General features: G+C 36.1%; 1 protein-coding gene across 7 annotated transcripts in view; it reads right to left on the minus strand.

The window, feature by feature from the left end:
* SGCE (sarcoglycan epsilon) overlaps positions 1–19,737 on the minus strand; it is a 78,708-nt gene that overhangs the window by 31,153 nt on the left and 27,818 nt on the right. For all 7 annotated transcript variants that reach the window (XM_081102242.1, XM_081102239.1, XM_081102238.1 and 4 more), the window contains 3 exons: positions 18,585–18,742; positions 13,627–13,699; positions 8,409–8,607 (listed from right to left, as the gene is read on the minus strand). In XM_081102242.1, coding sequence (XP_080958368.1) covers positions 8,409–8,607; positions 13,627–13,699; positions 18,585–18,742 — 430 coding nt within the window. The remainder of the gene's footprint in view (positions 1–8,408; positions 8,608–13,626; positions 13,700–18,584; positions 18,743–19,737) is intronic.

Below are 19,737 nucleotides of genomic sequence, written 5' to 3' on the forward strand. Positions count from 1 at the left end.
TGGGGGAAATAATAGTCTTTACAACATATGATGCTGGGACAATCGGATTTCCACATGTAAAATAATGAAGTCGGACCCCTACCTCACACCATATAAAAAGTAACTCAAAATAGATTAAAGACATAAATGCAGGAACTAAAACTATTAAATTCTGGAAAGAAACAGGCATAATAAATTGTCATGACCTTGGATTAGGCAATGGTTTCTTACATATGACACTGAAAGTTCCAGCAATAATTGAAAAAATTGATAAATTGGACTTATCAAAATTAAAAACTTTGTGCTTCAAAGGACACATTTTAAGAAAATGAAAAGGAAACCCATGAAATGGGAGAAACAATTTGCAAATCATAGATCTAATAAGGGAACTTGCACTCCCAACACATAAAGGACTTACAACTCAAATCCAATTTAAAATGGCAAAGAATCTAAATAGAAATTTTCTCAAAGAAAATGTGCAAATGTCCAATAAGAGCATGAAAAGGTGCTCAACATCATTAGCCATTAGAAAAAGAAAAACCAAAACCACAGGGAGACTCCACTTCACACCCATTCTAATAAAAAAGACAGATAATACGAAGTGTTGGTGAAGATATAAAGAAACTGAACTCTCCTAGTCTGCTGATGGGAATGTAAAACAGTGCAACTGGTTTTGAAAACAGCCTAGCAATAACTCAAAAGTTTAAATACAGAGTTACTGTGTGACCAGCAATTCCACTCCTAAGTGAAATGAAAATATGTGTCTACACAAATTTGTACACGGGTGTTTACAGAGCATTGTTCCTAATAGTCAAAAACTGAAAACAATACAAATGCTCATCAACTGAATGGATAAAAGATAGAATATTTATACATTAGAATATTAGCCAAAAAGAAGAATGAAGTGCTGATACATGCTACATCGTGGATAAACCTTTAAAACAGTATGCTAAGCAAAAAAAAAAAAAAAAAAAAAAAAAAACCAGTCACAAATTCCATCCATATGAAATGTCCAGAATGTCCAGCATAGGGAAAATTAGAGAGATAGCAAGTGAGTAGTGGTTGCCTGGGGCTGGAGGGTGTGGTGGTAAGTGACTGCTAAATGGATGTGGGAGGGGGTTGTTGGAATGATGAAAATGTTCTAAAATGGACTCTGGTAATGATTGTACAACTTTGGAAATAAACTAAAAACGATTGAGTTATATACTTTAAATAGGTGAATTGTATGATATGTGAATTATATCTCAATAAAGCTTTTATTTTAAAAAATTAAAGCGCAGCACAAAAATTCAAAGCTATGTCAATGTAAGTATGAAGTCACACCCTGAGTTGATGACTGTGCCCAGAGTATGATTACATAAGCTCATTTGGTTGTTCTTATGTGAATTGTACATTTGAACTGAAAATTCTTTTAAAAGAACATTAAACAAAAACCATGATGCCTTTGGGAAGCAAATAGTATATACTATACAGAAACTGAAGATAAAATTAAAAACTGAGAATAAACGTAGATGTGAGAAACCATTGGTAAAGTATGTAGGTGATCAGTGAATCTTAACACAGCTCACAGAAGCATGGAACAGACTGTTGAATCTCAGAGGGAAGGCGGGGGCGAGTGGATGGGTGGGAAGAGATCAACCAAAGAACAGGTATACATACATGCATAACCCATGGACACAGACAATGGTTTGGGGAAGGCCTGGGGTGGGGGCTGGCCAGAAGGGGTCAATGGGGAAAAGAAGGGGACGTATGTAAGACTTTCACAATAAAGATTTAAACATAGTTCATTTAAAACAAATTACTTGTAAGCTCCCTTATTAACTGCCTAGCAAAGACCATATTTTCCCTTGATATTGTGAAATAGATTTGTACATACAGAACTAAAATGAATATTTCTTACAACGGTCCTCTTGCTTTAACATGACACTGATTTGCATTTATAATTAATAATTTTTAAATTAATTCACTTCAAGATAATATAAGTGGGCATAAACATATGTTTTTGGTGCTGTGAAAAGTTTATTTTTTTCTCAAATTAAAAAGCAACACAAAACATTGCATAAAACTTGGGATATAAGGACAGAATGAATATTACCAAGATAGCTATTTTCATTTTCCAACCTACTATGCAGCATATTTTTCAAAAGCATATATTTAACCTAATTACAATTGTCTCTAAAATATAATTTTGTATCTTTTTTCACTTAATGCCTCATAAACATTCTCCCTATTGTACAGTCTTTGTAATTACAGATGTAAGGCAATATAATTTTTAAGTGCACATGATTTATTCAGCAATTATTTCAGAGTTGGACATGTAAGTTGCTTCCAATTTTTTGATGTTATAAATAATATGGCAAAGACTATCTCTGTGCATACTCTTTAATGTTACTATCTTGGAAGAGATGCCTAGAAGTGGAAACACTTTTATGACAGTTGATACATACTGCCAAATTACTTTCATCTGTACTGGGATGATCCATAAGCTTCACAAACTTAATACGTTCCGAACTGAGCTCATCATCACCCCACCCCACCCCACCTCCACCTGTTCCTCCTTCTCTCTTCTTCTCTCTCAGTGATTGGCATGGCCAGATGCTCAAGCACCCTCATCTTTGAGTCCTGTCCTTCTTCCCACATATTCAACCCATCATCAGGCTCTGACATTCACCCTGAAAGAACTCTCATACACGCCTGTCCACTCTGTGCCTTCTCACTGCTACAGCTCTAGTTCTAGTCACCATCACTTCCTACAGGGGATGGAGCAACAGTCCCTTAATAGTTCTCCTTGAACCCAGACTTTTTCGCTGTCCTCAGGGAGCCTATTTGCAGAATAAATACCTGAATGAAAAGCATCTTGCCAGTTTAAAAACACAAGCAGTAGAATATTTGACAGTTGCTAAGAGAGTAAATCTTTAAAATTCTTATTGCAAGAAAAAAGTGTGTAGCTATGTGTGGTGATGGATAGTAACTAAACCTACTGTGGTGATCATTTCGCTTTATCAGTATATATACATAAAGTCATTATGTTGTACACCTTAACTTATACAACATGTTAATTATATCTCAATAAAGCTGGGAAATCAGTTAATAAATAAAATACAAATAGGCTATAAATAATATGTTCAAGAAAAGTAGATATTGGAATTGCCTTGTAGGTAAAAAATAATGTGTGTATATATGTGTGTGTGTGTGTGTGTATATATATTGTTTCTTTTGTAGAACCAGTAAGTTTCAACATGTTGGTTTTAAAAAGTAATGTTGCATGAGACTATGTATAACAATAACTCTATATTATGCATGCTAAAATTACATTTTCATAAGCTCTGGTTTTCCTTTCAGCTGGCTTTTCGATATATAGAAATTAAAATTTTTTATGAGGATGATTTTTACCTTTATGATTTTAGCAATCTATTTCCAAACATTCATATGTGTGTAAAGATATGACATTATCAAGGACAAGGCTCTCAAGCAGTGTTATCAAAACATGGTTCCTCAGATCTGATCTCAGGAATTGGTAAACACAAGATAGAACTTGTTCCTTATGAAGGTTTTTCTTCTTCCAATTTGAGCAACTCAATTTCCCTTGAGGGAAAACGCATTTGCTGAGGCATTTACACAGACAATGTGAAGAAATGAGAAACGGGTAAAAAATGTAAGTTAAAAGTCTGCCTTTTTCAGCAATAGCCAGATAAATGGGCCCAATGACTGTACTTTCTACCTAACTGTCCAAGGACTGAACGTATTTTATACTTTATTTTGTGTAGATGGGAGATAAGGACAGTTTAGAGTAGAATGTGTCTACATAAATAACGCATCGCCCGGGTACTCCTGAGCTCTTCCATGCGCCTCGATTCCTTCCTCTGTCCCCTACCCACTTCTTTGTTCTGCCCATATCTGCAATCAATCAATCACCATAAAACTAAATAAATGATCTAATACAGAAGAGAAACAAAACAAAGGACACTTCTAGAGTCTACTAGTCCCGCTGCTTGCTCAGTCCTCTCCCTGGAGAAGGAATGGATTCTCAGAAGAGGCAACGGGCACGCAGGCCCAGGCCTTTCTGGCTTCCTGGGCCTCCTGTTGGCAGAAAGGAGACATGTGGGTCTGCTCTGTTCTTTCATGTGGTAGGCTTAGCACGCCCACCTGCTAGAACGAAAACTTTAATATCAGCCATTTTCTGCAAAGGTCCCTAATGCTTCAGGATAAAAGCCGCACACCTTTTCCTGGTGCACAAGGCCTTAGGGGGCCTGGACTTGCCTCCTTGGTAACTATCACTTTTGGACCCCTACCCTCCATTTCCAAATCCACCACGCGTTCTTCTCCCTAAGGGCCCAAGCCGTTCCCTCGCCTAGAATCCCCCTTCCTCGTTTTTTGAGCAGGCTGATTTGTACTCACATTTTAAACTCGGGCCTGGCTCCAGTTCACCTCCTCTATGGACCCTTTTTAGGCATCCGCCCGACGTGGGAGGAGCACTCTTCGTTATGACAGCCTCAACGGTAGCATGGACCACACTTTGGTTTCATGTTCTGACTACTGTCTGCACCCTAATGGACTGTGAACATAGACTGTAATTTTAAAAAATGTTTTTATTTTTTATTTTTTTTGAAAGAGAGAGAGAGAGAGAGAGAGAGAGAGAGAGAGAGAGAGAGAGAGAGAGAGAAAGGGAGACGAAGAGAGAGAAAGAAACATCGGCTGCCTCCTCCATGCCCCCCACTGGAGACTGAGCCAGCAACCTGGGCATGTGCCCCGACTGGGAATTGAACCGATGCCTCTCGGTTCCTGGGTCAACGCTCAACTGCTGAGCTACACCAGTTGGGCCATAGACTGTAATTTTAAAGACACTGTACCCCCAGACTTACACACTATTCCCCCATAAAAAAACTCACAGAATACTAAACTATGAAAGAAAAGCATGAATGTATGCGTAGAACTTAGAAGACTAGTTATTAGACATCTAGCTGCATTGACTTCATTTATTTGTTTTTCAACTTACAAAAACAGATTCATATGGGTCTTCAATATTTTTTTATATTTAAACACTGCTTTTAAAAATTATTTCTGCTATCACCATCATTCCCTAAATGAAAGGATATCAAAGGCACATTATTTAAAAATAATGCACCCAAAATATTGAAGGTTCATTACTTAAGAATAAAGGACAATCTTGTAAATCACCAAACATGGGGACAATTCAGCAGAGCACCAGGGACTGGCCCAGGATCATGACCTTGCATCACAGCGGTATTTGGCAGCCACTGACTTACATTCTCTTCCTCAAGTGTTACTTCTCTCTGAGGCCTTGGTAGGGTGGAGGGCAAACCATTAATTAAAGGGAGTACTCTGCGAGATTGTCTAGGAGAATAAACCAGGATTCTCTGTTGCTGATTGGGGCTAGATCCACATGCTTTGGGAACCAGAGGAAATAGTGGTAGGTTTGACAATCTCTTATGAAAAGTGAGTATATTCTTTAATCCTCACACCCCATCATTCCCTTCATAGCCACCATTTACACCACATCACTCACCCCAGGTTGGCAGCTCTGCCATGCCTAGAATGAAATATGAACCTGCTCCTCTTGCCACCAGCTTTATCCCAGGCTAAATGCATCCACAGAGTCCTTAGCCTCTGGCTCCACGTCAGGAGCGAAAGCAGCACCAAGACCACACACTGGGAGAGAGCACAGTTGCCCTGGGGTTACAGGTCTGGTGAGTGAAAGGGAATCTTTCCAGGAGGCTCAGCGTTCCTTCGCAGGAGCTCACTCGCTTTGACATAAATCTTTATAATTGTTTTCTGTTAGATTGAGGAGAAGTTTGAAAGCTGTCAGTGAGTTCTGCAGGGATGAAAAATACACATCAAGAAGAAAGAGGAGCTGGGATGCTGTTCAATGGGTTCTTGATGATTGACATTTAGTGGTGCTTGGGCTGTGCAGGGACTGGCTGTAAGCTTACTCTGAGGGTCTACCATGTGAGTTTCTCTTCCTCATCGACCATATATAGCAAATATGGAAACATCTGCAATTAGTGGATTATGGCTGCCATGAGAAATAGAAAAATATTTCATGAATTTTTTTTTAAAAAAGATCAGAGATTGAGGCTTATACTACATATAAAGTAGAACACATTTAGGTACTTAATTAGTACTTCTGAAGTGTATATTTTTTAAACAAAATTTTATAAAAGGAAGGGATGGTTTGTTTGTTTTTTTGCTATCTCTGGCCCTATCTCTTGATCTTTTCACTATTTCATTTTTAAAAGGGATTTGAAGCCCATGTTATTTTCAAAAGAAAGTACAGAGGCAAAAAGTTTATTAAGTAAATTAGTAATTATGATATACACCATTAAAAAAGAAAGGAAGGCACAAGAGATGAGTTAAGCATTGGACTTATTTCTTAATTTAAGGCAACAGGGGTTTAAAAAAAAAATTTGTCACCACAACATTAGATAACAACTGAAGAAAATATGCAAAATCATTCCCAGGGACAAGTTTTCTTCTGGAATTATACTCAAGGAGGATTTTAATTAATTAATGCTTGTAGAGGGATATTGTAGTAATAGAGTTGGCTTTGGGTATAATTTATAGAAATGCTATTTTGAAAGACTTTTTGAATACTTTGTAAAGGTTATGGCTTAACATTAAATTAAAACTCGCGGAAAGCATTTCAAGTTGGGAAGGGATCTGAGACCAGGTCCAAATACATGCCATGGACTGACTCTCTCAAATGTCTGATAGCACATGCCACCCTCTAGCAGGTGTTGGGGGTCAGTCAGCTAATGACCGAATTCTCCAACAAGTACTTGAGGGACAAAAATTCCGTTCTTAATTTAGAGTCACATGCTCAGACCCAGCCCTAGACTCAAAGATTCAGAATCCCTAGGGGGAATCAGCGGTTGGAACCTAGCTGTATTTTTATTAAGGTGCCTACTGACAAGTCTCAGGCTAGACATAGCTGGGAAGCACTGTTTTAGGTCAGAGTTTGGTTCAGAGAGTTATTTAGTTCAATGTAGTTGAGTTGTTTCCAAAAGTGCCTCAGTGGGTGGGGCCTGCACTAGTGAGTGGAAAAGAGCTGCGCCCAGGTGGGAGCACCACTGTGGGAACCTCTACCAATGCCTGGCTTTCATGGTGCTCCCTCCAACATCTTCGCTCACTGTCTGGACAATCATCATAGAACACATGACTTTAACAAATGTTGAAAAGATTCCCCATTTGGAGAAGGTGTTCTGGGGAGATACCTCTGTTCATTTCTTCCCACAGTTCTCTCTTAATTACTCAGAGAATCAGGTTGTAACTCTGATGTAAACATTTGAATTCTAGAATTACGTTTTCACGGAAAAAGCCGCCCAAAAAACGAGATTAAAGCAACACTTCTAAGTGTGCTTGGCTGGCTTCAGAACACATTACTGTAACATAGCAGGTACAGTTTCATTCTGAAATTTGTGAGCTGGACTTGACAGCTCACTGCTCAGCCCTTACCCTGCTTCTGCCTACTCCCTCATACTTTAGTTACGTCTACTTGTGATATCTTCCCTTATTTCCAACAACGTCCTCCTTTATAGCTGTCCTTAAATTTAATACTTATTAATTCAGGCATTCTAGGTAATTCCAGATATCATCTGTGTAAAAATGTTATCAGGAATATAAATGAAGGAGTTGGAAAGGGAATATGCTACCCAAAATATAACTCATTCCATATCTCATGTGTTTATAGGATCTGCTTCAACCTACAGATTAAAAATTAAAGATCAAAGTCTAGCTGACACTGACTTTTCAGTTTGCCCAGGCATAGGAGTGCTTCTGAACCTCTGTAAGGCTTGGAAACAGATAAATCTCTTTCAAAAGCACTGTTGCACTTCACCATTGTGACAAACTAGAGGGAGAGTAAACTCCCCATGGGAGCAAATGAGGAGGTTGAGGCACAGAGGAATGCAGCATTTCGCCCAATGTCACCCAGCTTGAAAATGACAAGGCCGGGCTTTAGGAATAGGTCTCAAATCCGCTTCAGCCACCAGTCACTGACACATGGTGGAAAGAATGTTAAAGGCAAAGAAATAGTTTCCTAGAATAAAGTTACAGCATTCTGCATGTCCTGTCTCAGCTGATAACTGGGGCATCAATGTCCTTTGAAATTCCGGGTCCTAAATAATCAGTTTCTCTACAGAAGGTACAAAAGACTCAGCACTGTAATTTATGATTGCTGATCCTGATCTACAATTAGATTTCACAGGACCTGGAACATCAGATATAAAGAACCGTTAACATAACCTCTTTATCAATACAGAAAATTGCTAGTATTTTCATATATTTACAATACCCACATCTTATTTTTTTTTAAAAAAATGCAATAGACCATCTTCCATCTATAATAAGTATGATAAGATCACCACATTTAAAAATTCATATTGAAGGCAACAAGATAAAGGTCTGCTTACCCCTCCTTCATGTCATTGATAGGGAGCGGAACCCGGCCGCCCCTGTCCAGGGCCGACGTGATGTTTATGGCATTCAGACGCTCCGGCTGCCACACATTTTTCACCGCCCCAAGGAAGTCTCCGAGAACCTCGCTGGCCAGCATTTCTTCTACGTTCATATTTTTAATGAAGAATTCCGCTTGGTATGGTAACGGGAAATCTAATTTTGGTGGATAAGGGTATGCACAGCTTTAGTGAAGTGGTTTTTGGAAAGGGAAACAAAAGAACAATTCTGGACTTGTTTATTTCTGTCACAGTCCTGCCTTTGGAAAATGATATTAATCCTGACTTTAAAGGCTTTCTGTATAACAGGGATGTATCTAAAAATATACATTTGACACAGAATTTTATCTACCATGCATTACAATTCAAGGGCAGAGAATAATTATAGGATTTGGTAAAAAGAAAGAAGAAAAGGCCAAATCAGCCTCCAACTTGCCAATGACCTGCTGGCCTCCTTTCTTGCCTCACCCAGGCAGAAGGGGCACTTCCGGAACACAACATGGGCAGGAATAATATTTTTGTATTAATAGTGTTTTTAAATTAACAGATCTTTTTCAAATATATTGTCTCATTGAATCATTACAACCCTAAGTAGTGCTATTCCTTAGGCACAGAGCAACATTCTTTCCAAATAGAGAGAATATCATAAAATATCAGTACTTGCTTGTGGCTTACTGGTATATGATTTGAAATAACACATTTTTAATGTGCAGTATAGTCATGCATTGCTTAACAACAGGAATACACACTGCATTTCGCATTCTGATAAATGAGTTGTGCAAACATCCTAGAGTGCACTTACACAAACCTGGATGGTACAGCCTGCTTACACACCTAGGCTGAACGGGTGGCCCACTGCTCTTAGACTACAAGCTTGTACAGCAAGTCACTGCACTAGACACTGTAGGTAATTATAACACAATGGAAAGTATTTGTGTGTCAAAACATATAGTAAAACTATAGTATATTGTACCTGAGACTAGTATAAAATAATATTGAATGTAAAGCAAAGTTGACAAATAAAATAAAAAATTATGGTATACAAGATAAAAATTGTTGTACCTGCATAATACCCTTACCATGAACGGACCTGGCAGGACTGGAAGTTGCTCTGGGTGGATCAGTGAGAGGTGAGCGAATGTGAAGGCCTAGGATATTAACTGTCCACGACTGTAGTCTTTATACAACTTTACCCTTAGGCTACTCAATTTATTTAAAACAAGAGCTTAGCATTGTGCTACAATGTCACAATGGCTACAGTATTACTAGGTGATAGAAATTTTTCAGCTCCATTACAGTCTTATGGGACCATGTCCTCTCTGCAGTCCAAAATGTTGTTATGTGATGCATGGCTGTATTTTGGAGCATGCTAAAACATTACAGAGTACTTTTTACTAAAATAAATATTGATTATATTTTCAATAAAAATTCTGAAATTATAACAATATTACTATTTTGTTCACTCCGTAATTAAGTATTCTAGAAAAGTTATATTTTAAAGTTCTCATTAAATTCCTTATCTCATACAGATTTAGCTTTCCTCTTCCCTAATATCTCGTAAATATTTCTCTCCAAAGATTTCAAAATTAATATTTTAAAACAATCAAATGTCCAATTCATACTCTCAATAAAGAGTAAATATAATTTATTTCATTTTCTCAAATGTTATTCTTGAACTGTAAGTCATCATCTCCCTTGTTCTAATTGTTATATTAAGATAAAAATAGCTTTCTTTTTGCTTAATACTATTTCTGTAATAATAAAGGCTTCTTTTTTATTAATACTTACAAATTAATGGATTGAGGTGAATTGTCACATTTATTACTCATAACCTGAGCGTGAGTAGGTCTTTGTGTTGTTCTCCATTCTTTCAGAAGGGGAATCTGATCCTTGAGGTCCAGAAATTTACCATCATTTGAATTTATATGACTTTTATCTAAGCTAAGTGCTCCTCTTTAGCAATTACTATCATAATATAAACAGGTTGGTTATCTAAATTCTTCCTTTAAAAGGAAAATGTTTCTGGACTATACACAGAGTAATTTAATCTATGTATACACCCTCTGACTTATTTCATTAAAACTCATATCTATAAAGTATTCCACTCTTACTTAATAATAAAAACAAAAAATAAAAACTACACAATAAACAACTGAAACCGTGATGACCTCATTCCCTATGAAGCCACTTTAATATGAAAGGGTACATGCCTGTGGTGATGTCAGGGTAGACAGTCTGGCTTTAAAGTTTTCAAGAGAGTTTCTAGAGTGTGGCATCTCTTCCTAAAGAATGAGTTCTCCAAGGCCCTAAGCACAGAAGGTTCTTTACTCATTTCTGACACTGTCATTTATGCTGCTTATGGTTTTGTTAGATTTGCTTGATGTACAGGCCATCTGCAATCTTCTAAAATGTGAGATATATATTCTCTTTTATGTAGACAAGTTTCCTGTTTCATATAGAAACATTTCCTGTTTCTTACAGATAAACAGTAGCTTAATCATACTACATTTTCCCCCATACCAAGAAATGGTTGTGCAGAAACATGTCATGAAGAACAGTGTCTTGGCAATAAATGACATTTATAAATAATGCCAAAGACAGTTTGTGAGCATGCGAGAAGTCTACCCTCTATTAATTTCATTCAGTGTTTTTACATCCACTGTGCAAAACTTGTTTCTTATGACCCATGTTACTTTTTGGAGAACTGTTTCTTGGCTTTTCCTAATCCACGTGACCCCACTTTGTCGTTCCTTTATGAGACCGGCTGCCGCCACGCCTCTCAGCGGCTCCGGGCTGTGCAGCTGCCTGCTGTCTACCCGGCCAAGCGTGGCTGCCAGGACTCCCAGAGATGAGTCACTCAAGCTTTCTAACTTTGGGGAAATCCCAGGCCTGCTATATTTGGACATCACAGAGGCCAAGGGAGCAGCAGGCCAAGAGATTGGTGGCAGGCCTCCGAGGTACTGAACCCAATATAAAGAATCACTCTGTGTTCTCTCCTTCAATAGCTCCAGGCTGTGTGAGTCTCCAGGACTAATTTCCCATTAGGCCTCTCCAAGCAGGAGACAGCTGGGCAAGGAGTCAGGCGGAGCGTGATTATCCTGATAGGCAACTCTTATTTCTTTTCCTAACTTTCTCTGGAAGAAATGGCATATACGGAGGTCAGGCTCCAAGATGCACATCCGAGAGCCCATATCAACTCCATCTATATCAGCAAGGACAAATGCATGCCACTTGGTTCCCTGGTTTTCAGAGCTTGGGGCCCCAGAACCCTCTGTGAAAAGCAGTAGAGCAGCTCTGTCAGGAGTAAAAACCCAAAATCCATCTACTCTTCCTCCCTCGTCAACACATTTCAAAACCCCTATTTTTAGATAAATAGCCCCTAAAGCCACCTTTTAATTCTATAGCTGTGTAGCGGTTTTCCACTAGTGTCTGCTTAGACATGGGTCCCCACACACCAATAACACCTATTAGGATGCCTGTGGACTCTATATCCACAGGACCGAGAGAAGACTTGAGAAAGAAGAGGTTCAAACTACAGACTAATAGGGACTCCCATACCTGACAAAGGGCTTTGAGTCACTCTGAGAGCGTAAGGGTGAGGTGAGTGGCCCACGCTCGCTGTCAGGTAACTATATAACTAACTGTACTGTTGAAGTCCTTAGGAAAAGGAAACTTTGCAATTATTCTGTTCATTAAGGGCATTCTAATTCTACAGGGACCGATTCGACTGGATGCAAGCATCCACATACAACTGGAGTCAAGTACAAGTCTCACTGACCCCAAATGTCAATACCTACCAAAGCCCTCGGGAAGTGAAAACGTGGACAGGGAATTTTCTGTCCAAGCCTACAGAACCGGCACTGGGACTTGCTTTGCATATATGAAGGTCATTCACAATTTCAAACTAGCAGATTTGTTGTCTGCAACTGATATTGCTATAACCCCTGGGAAAAACTCATGTAAAGGTGTTCAAAGTCTTCAGGCAATATCCTCAATTTTTTTTTGAATTTCCTCAATTTTGGATTGCATTATCAAATCTATAGAAATTGTTTTCTTTTGTATAGTATAAAAGCAACTTTTAACCTAGCCTTTGCTGAATTATCACACAATCCAAATTAGTAGGTTCTGATAAAGTTTTTTGTGTTTGCTCATTTGTTTTTAATTGTACTGGTACATAGGAGAATCCCCCTACCCAGGGTACACACTGTTTTCCTGCTTTCAGGAGGGAAAATGCCATGTCCATTCTCCTCCTGTTACCCTCATTCATAAATAATATCTGGTACAGAGAGGAGTACCCCATGATATATACATTTTAACAGCAAAGTTTTTAGTTGGTATGTATTTTTCCCAATCAAGTGCCAAAATAGGGTCAAATATTTGAAAGTGTAATTCTTGGAGTAGTCCGTGGGTCCTTCCAAATCCTCGGGAATCACTTATAATTTGAGCATATGTAACTCTAAATTGCTGATGGACTCTGGCAATTACTGATGCATGATTAGCTATTAGGAAGTAGTGTGTGACCCAAATTACAGTTTACTTCTGTCCATCAATAACTCCTTATCTTCACAAAAAAAACTATGATAAGTTTTAAAGTAAAATAATGAAACTAGCTAATAATTACTGATTGTGTACTCTGTGCTCAGTCCTAAGTGAAGCACATTTCATGCCTAATTCATGGAATCTGCATCCCAGACTGATAAGAGCAATTTTATTCTTAGTTTTATTTTACAGATAAGGAAAACAAGGCCCGAAGAAATAAGTGTCAACCTAACACAGTGGTCGGCAAACTCATCAGTCAACAGAGCCAAATATCCACAGTACAACGATTGAAATTTCTTTTGAGAGCCAAATTTTTTAAACTTAAACTATATAGGTAGGTACATTGTTATTAATTTAATTAGGGTACTCCTAAGGCTTAGGAAGAGCCAGACTCAAGGGGCCAAAGAGCCGCATGTGGCTAGTGAGCCGCAGTTTGCCGACCACGTCCCTAACACATCATGGTATTTATAACAAATTAAATATTGCTTAGTTTTCTTTTCTACATTTTACTATTTCATTAGTTATATTAGATATCTGGTACTTTAAAATCTTTAACTATATTTTACACAGACATAAAATATAATGAAATATTCTTGTAAACAAAGAAGCAATCAGCAACACATTTTTTCATACCTACCTTCTGCTGACATTATATTAATTATCAAATTATGCCTTGCAGTCTCAAAGGTACGCCTATTGTAGGCAGTTATCTATCGGAAAATGAAAATCATATTAAAAAAGTGAAATGTTATTTGGAAAATAAAATTCATTAAGGACAAAATGAAAACATACTGTCCTTTCCATTTTCATGATTTGTTTATATACTTACAAAATATTCCTTCTCTGTGCAATAAGAACTCAGAGCTTTTAGCAATATTATGGGAAGAGAAATCATTAGTCAGGTCTATTTAACATGCCAAAACAAGTTAAAATCAGAGAGACTCTTTCACGGAAGACCGTTAAGTGCTCATCACAATGCAGAGGTACCATTAGTAAATGGATTAACCATTATGAATTACTTACCAGTGCCATTGTAAAATTTCAAAAACACCAAAACAACTTTTATTTTTGTACTTTTAAATGAAGCTTAAGGATTGTCCTGGAAAGGACACATTAAAACAAGCACATCTCTGTGTTGTTTGCACACCAACCAGTCAAAAAAAATGTCATGAATAACCCTTGGGAAATCACATCTCCACTTATGATGGGAGTAAAACAGTAAGGGTCATGGTCTATAAAGCTTATGGCACATGCTCAAAAACACAGATCAATCCCTTTGTACAGTCAAATATTAGTGAACATTTGAAGAGCCAATGACCTCACATCAAAGTCAACTCAGAAATAGCCACTGCAAACAGCAAACAAAGCGAAGGCCAAAACCAGAATAATAGTTCAAAAATCAAGGAATAATTAACTTTATGACAGATAGGAAATCGTTCAGACAGGTCTGCAGTACCTCAAAAACCCCAAAAACTAATAGATTGTGCAAAGTCTTAGCATCCCGGCACCAGCCTTCTGACAGTGATTACAGCTGTGGTTGACACTGAGAAAAAAAAGTAGAACAAACTGACTCATAAAAGAAATATCTTGCTCATTTAAAAATGAATACCAAAGAACTTGTATGCATATATGCATAACCCATGGACAGAGACAATAGTGCAGTGAAGGCCTGAGGAGGGGACGGGAGTGGGATGGAGAAGGTCAATGTGGGGGAAAGGGGGGACATCTGTAATACTTTCAACAATAAAGATAAATTTAAAAAAATAAAAACAATTATTAAAGATTTTCATAGCATCATAGAGCTTTAAATAAAATAAATTACACTCAGAAATATTTATGAATACAGTAAAAATCAAAATTTTGGAGTAATTCCAAACCTTTAATAATATTTAAAACTATATATTTTGAAAAGCAGACTATTACACAAAGTTAAAAGAACTCTCCCCACAATCTGTCGGATTTCTGTTGGATTTAATGACTTCCTACCTATATTTTTTGGACACATGATTAATTAGATTAACAATGAAATAAAGACTAAAGACTAGTCATTAAAATGAAGTAGGAACTCTGTTCACAAAGAAGCAAATGAAAATAATGTAATAAAGATTTCATTTAGGAATTTTCATGCTTTTAAAAGTTCACCCTGCAAAAAACTTAATCATTCTCACTGAGGAAAAAAGCATCAATCTTCTACTATTTGTTGTAATATCTCAAAGTTAAAGCTCAGAAAGAAATATTAGACATTTGCAAATGAACGGCAATATTTTTATGGGTAGCCTTTCCTAATTATCACAAATCTCAATATTGTAAATTTCATGAATTCTAATGTGATTGTTTTTAAAAATTCACAGCTACTAAAGGGAGTGAAAACCATTTCATGAATTAGGAAGAATAATTTTATTATCTGAATTTATATTTAATGTTTAATGCTAACAGTTATAACAGAATACAGTCCTCCTATCACTTCTAATGAGATATTTAAATACTGTAATAATCTCAATCAAATTTTACTGAGGTATATGTGTGTGCATGCTTTTGTGGGTTGTTGTTTTGTTTTGTTTTTTCGTGCCTGCTTTTTTGCTTCCCTATGTTTAGAAGAGTGGCTCATCTAATTTAGATGCTTAATAAATATCTACAGAATAAACTAAGCAGAGTTATATGACTATATATTAGTTTAAGGTATGTAAAACTTTTTTGACTATACTACTAATAGAATATTTTAAAATTGTAAATATGTTACTATATATGGATATAGAAATGAGTTTTTTACTACTTGTGCTAGATGAAAAATGTGCTATATTTTCATCATTATATTTCTGGCATATTATTTGATACATATTGATAACATTATCTCTTAGTTATAAGGTATAAGAACATAATGAACCCCTGTGAATCCTCGCACAACACATGTATTTCTCTATCTTAGCCCCTTGCCTCTCTCTAACCATAAATGCCATTTTGAATTTTGTATTTATCATCCCCTTCATTTTAAATATAGCTTTATTATAAATGCATGTATGCTTAAAATATTTAATTTGCTTGTTTTTTGAGCTTTGTAAAAAATGGTAAGCTGTATGTAATCTTCTGGGACTGGTGTTTTCTTATTCAACATTATGTTTAAAACATTTATCCATGAGACTGGGCAAGATTAAGTTCAGTGTTGCTATAAACATTCACTGTGTGACTAATTACTCCACAATTTAGTTATCTATTCTGTTGCTGATGAACTTTTGGGTCACCATTGCTTTGTGGGATATATATGTGTGTGTATATATATATACACATATATATATATCCTTCCTGTTTGTGTGTTGTCTTTTTTTAATGGCTTCTTTGGTGAACAGAAGTTCACAAGTTTAATATAGCAAAAATTTATCAACCTTTTATCTTAAATAAAAATGGTTAGTTATTATTTAAGAACTCCTTCCCTACCCCAAACTCAGAAAATTCTTTTACACTATCATATAATAGCTTAAAATTTTGCTTTTCACATTTAAATCCTCAATCTAGACTTGAGTTTTATATTTCCTATGAAGTAAGAATCTAATTTTATGCTTGCCATATGGCTAACCAATTGTCTGAGTCCCATTCAATAAATAGATATCCTTTTTCCAATGACCTGATGATATGTGGCACCATCTCTTCAGATATATACCATTGTTCCATACGAGACAGCTGTGGTTGTCAATACCTTCAATACTTTGATGCACTGTTTCTTCTGCCTAAGACAGCCTTCCTTCTATTTTGTGAAGTGAATTCCTATTTACCCTCTTACAACTCTTCATCAAACAGCACCTTTTTATTATAATAGTTATGTTGTGTTGGCTAAATAGGTGTTTCCACTTCAGTGCTCCAACTCCTGGACTCACCTGTTATTCATCCTTCTATATCACTAGCACCTATCCTAATGCTCAGTACATAAGAGAGGTTCATAAAATATCTGCATAATGACTGTATTTCAGTGAACATGAAATTTGAAATTAAAATAAGGAGCAGATAAGTTTGCACTTATTTTCTTAAATATAATTCATATTATAGTAATCTATTTCTTTTAAATATCTTAATTTTTTCCACTAATTTGGACTGCCCTTTTTTTATATAAAAGCTGAAAGAAAAAAACCGTGAAATGACACACACCAATGGAACCGGATTAAGAACTCCCAAACCACATGTGTATGGGCAAATAATTTTTGACAAAGGAGCCAAAAACATACCATGAAGAAAATAAAGCCTTTTCAATAAATGGTCCTGGGAAAATTGGAAAGCCAAATGCAAAAGAATGAAACTGGACTATAATCTGTTACCATGTACAAAAATTATTTCAAATATATTTAGGATCAAAGACCTAAATATAAAATCTGAAACAGTAAATTACATTGAAGAAACATTGGTACTAAACTTATGGACCTGGGTCTTAGAGAAGACTTTATTAATTTCACCCCAAAGACAAGGGAAGTAAAGGCAAAAATAAATGAATGAGACTATATCAAACTAAAACGCTTGTGCACATCCAAAGAAACCACCAACAAAACAAAACGGCAGGCAACCTAAAGGGAGAAGATACCTGTAAACAGCTCTGACAAGGGATTAATAACCAAAATATATAACAAACTCATACAATTCAACACCAAACATTCCCACTTAAAAATGAGCAGAGGACCTGAACAGACACTTCTCCCACAAAAATATACAAATGGCAAACAGATATATGAAAAGATGTTCAGCTTCACTAGCTATTAGGGAAATGCAAATCAAAACTATAATGAGATACCACCTCACACCTGTTAGAATTGCTATTATCAACAAGACAGGTAATAATAAGTGTTGAAGAGATTGAGAAGAAAAAGGAACCCTCATTCACTGTTGGTGGGAATGTAAACTGGTATAGCGACTATGGAAAACGAGTATGGAAGTTCCTTAAGAAAATTAAAAAGAGAGTTTTCATATGACCAAGCAATCCCTCTTCTCTGCACCCACTCCCAAAATTTGAAAACACTTATTCAAAAAGATATATGCACCCCTTTTGTTCAATGTAGCATTATTCCCGGTGGCCAAGACATGGAAACAACCAAAATGTCCTTTGATAGATGATTGAATAAAGAAGATGTAGTAGATATATACAATGGAATACTACTGAGTCATAAGAAAAGATGAAATACTGCCATCTGCAACAACACAGATGGACCTTGAAACTGTCATGCTAAGCAAAATAAGTCAGTCAAAAAAAGCTAAGAACCATATGATTTCACTCACATATGGGATATAAAACTGAAACTCATAGACACAGACAACAGAGGGAAGGGGTATTGGGGGCCAAATATATGGTGGGTACACAATGCAATATACTGATCCTGTATCACAGAAATATACACTTGAAACCAATCTAATCTTATTAACCAATGTCACCCCAATAAATTTAATATAAAAGACTTTGGAAATTCACAGAAAGGAATGGTACATTTCCAAATGCAATCTACAGTGTTTCCATGCATAAAATACTGGAAACTATTGCCTTGTAATTTTAATTCCAAAATTTGAAACTCAAATTACCAAAATATATATATATATACAATTTTGCTCATTCTAAGACATTACCTCAATGATTGTTGGTTTCCCCACATTTTCAGCTGTTGGAGACCCATACAGGACTCCATCACTATACGGTGTCCTTTGGATATATCGAAGCCATCCAGGTCGGTCTGGATAACCCATTAAATTTGTGTTAAATGTTATGGGATCATTACTAATCTCTCCTAGATAAGAAACACAGAATTAAAATACAAGTTAGTTATTTTCACACATGTTGCTTTGGTAGTTTCAATCAAAATATTTCTGTCTTAAAATTTTTTTTTTACATTTGTAGCAAACTAAATACACACACACAAAGCCAAATCCATCTGGGAATTCAGATTAGGGCCTCATGTAAAGAAAAAATCCTTTTGGTTGTTCCGTTTGTCTAGAAATCTAATGTAACAAAGAAAGCAAATTCATACAACTTCAGAGGAATTTTTCTTTTCTTTTTCTTTTTTCTTATTTTGGTCACTTAGGAGTGGGAAATTTTTACCAATAAGATAACTGTCTTTCAGAAAAATCTCCCAATCATGTTGAGGTGTTCATTTTCTTGTGAAGCCTTTCTTTCATGAAACTCTGGACACTATCAAACTAATCTTAAGGAATATCTCAAAATTATAAAAATATTATTTTAAAACAAAAATGATGTAATTTTAAAACAATGGAGGATGAGTTGAAAAAAAGTGTTACAAATCCAAAAGAATTGTAATAATGACAACATTTACTAATGATAAATAATAATAATGGCATCATTTATTAGCATGTACCTGGCCCTGTTACTGTACCTAGATTTTACAGGCACTACAGTATTTCATCTGATTTTGAAACATACCTATAAAAGTAGTACTATCATTAGCCCTAATCTTGTTGATGAAATCTGTAATTTTCCATGTTATGTAACTTCTCTGTGGTCATGTTATGTGGTAAAACTAGAATTTAATCTTAGCTGACTCCAGAAACTATGCTTTTAACTACATGTTTGCTTCTCAAATATTAGAGTTTGCTCAAAAGGTTTAGCTAAATAGTTTTGCAACATAGAATACCACATTAAAAAACATTTTTAAGTAACTGATAAAAATACTACCTTTTATTCTAGAATGCTGTTGATAACATGGTTAACTATATTTTATGACTGTTTTCAGGTATGCTTTTCATTATATAATATACAAAAATAATG

The sequence above is a fragment of the Myotis nattereri genome, assembly GCF_964212035.1.
Source record: "Myotis nattereri genome assembly, chromosome: 11".
In the NCBI taxonomy this organism is placed as follows: Eukaryota; Metazoa; Chordata; class Mammalia; order Chiroptera; family Vespertilionidae; genus Myotis; species Myotis nattereri.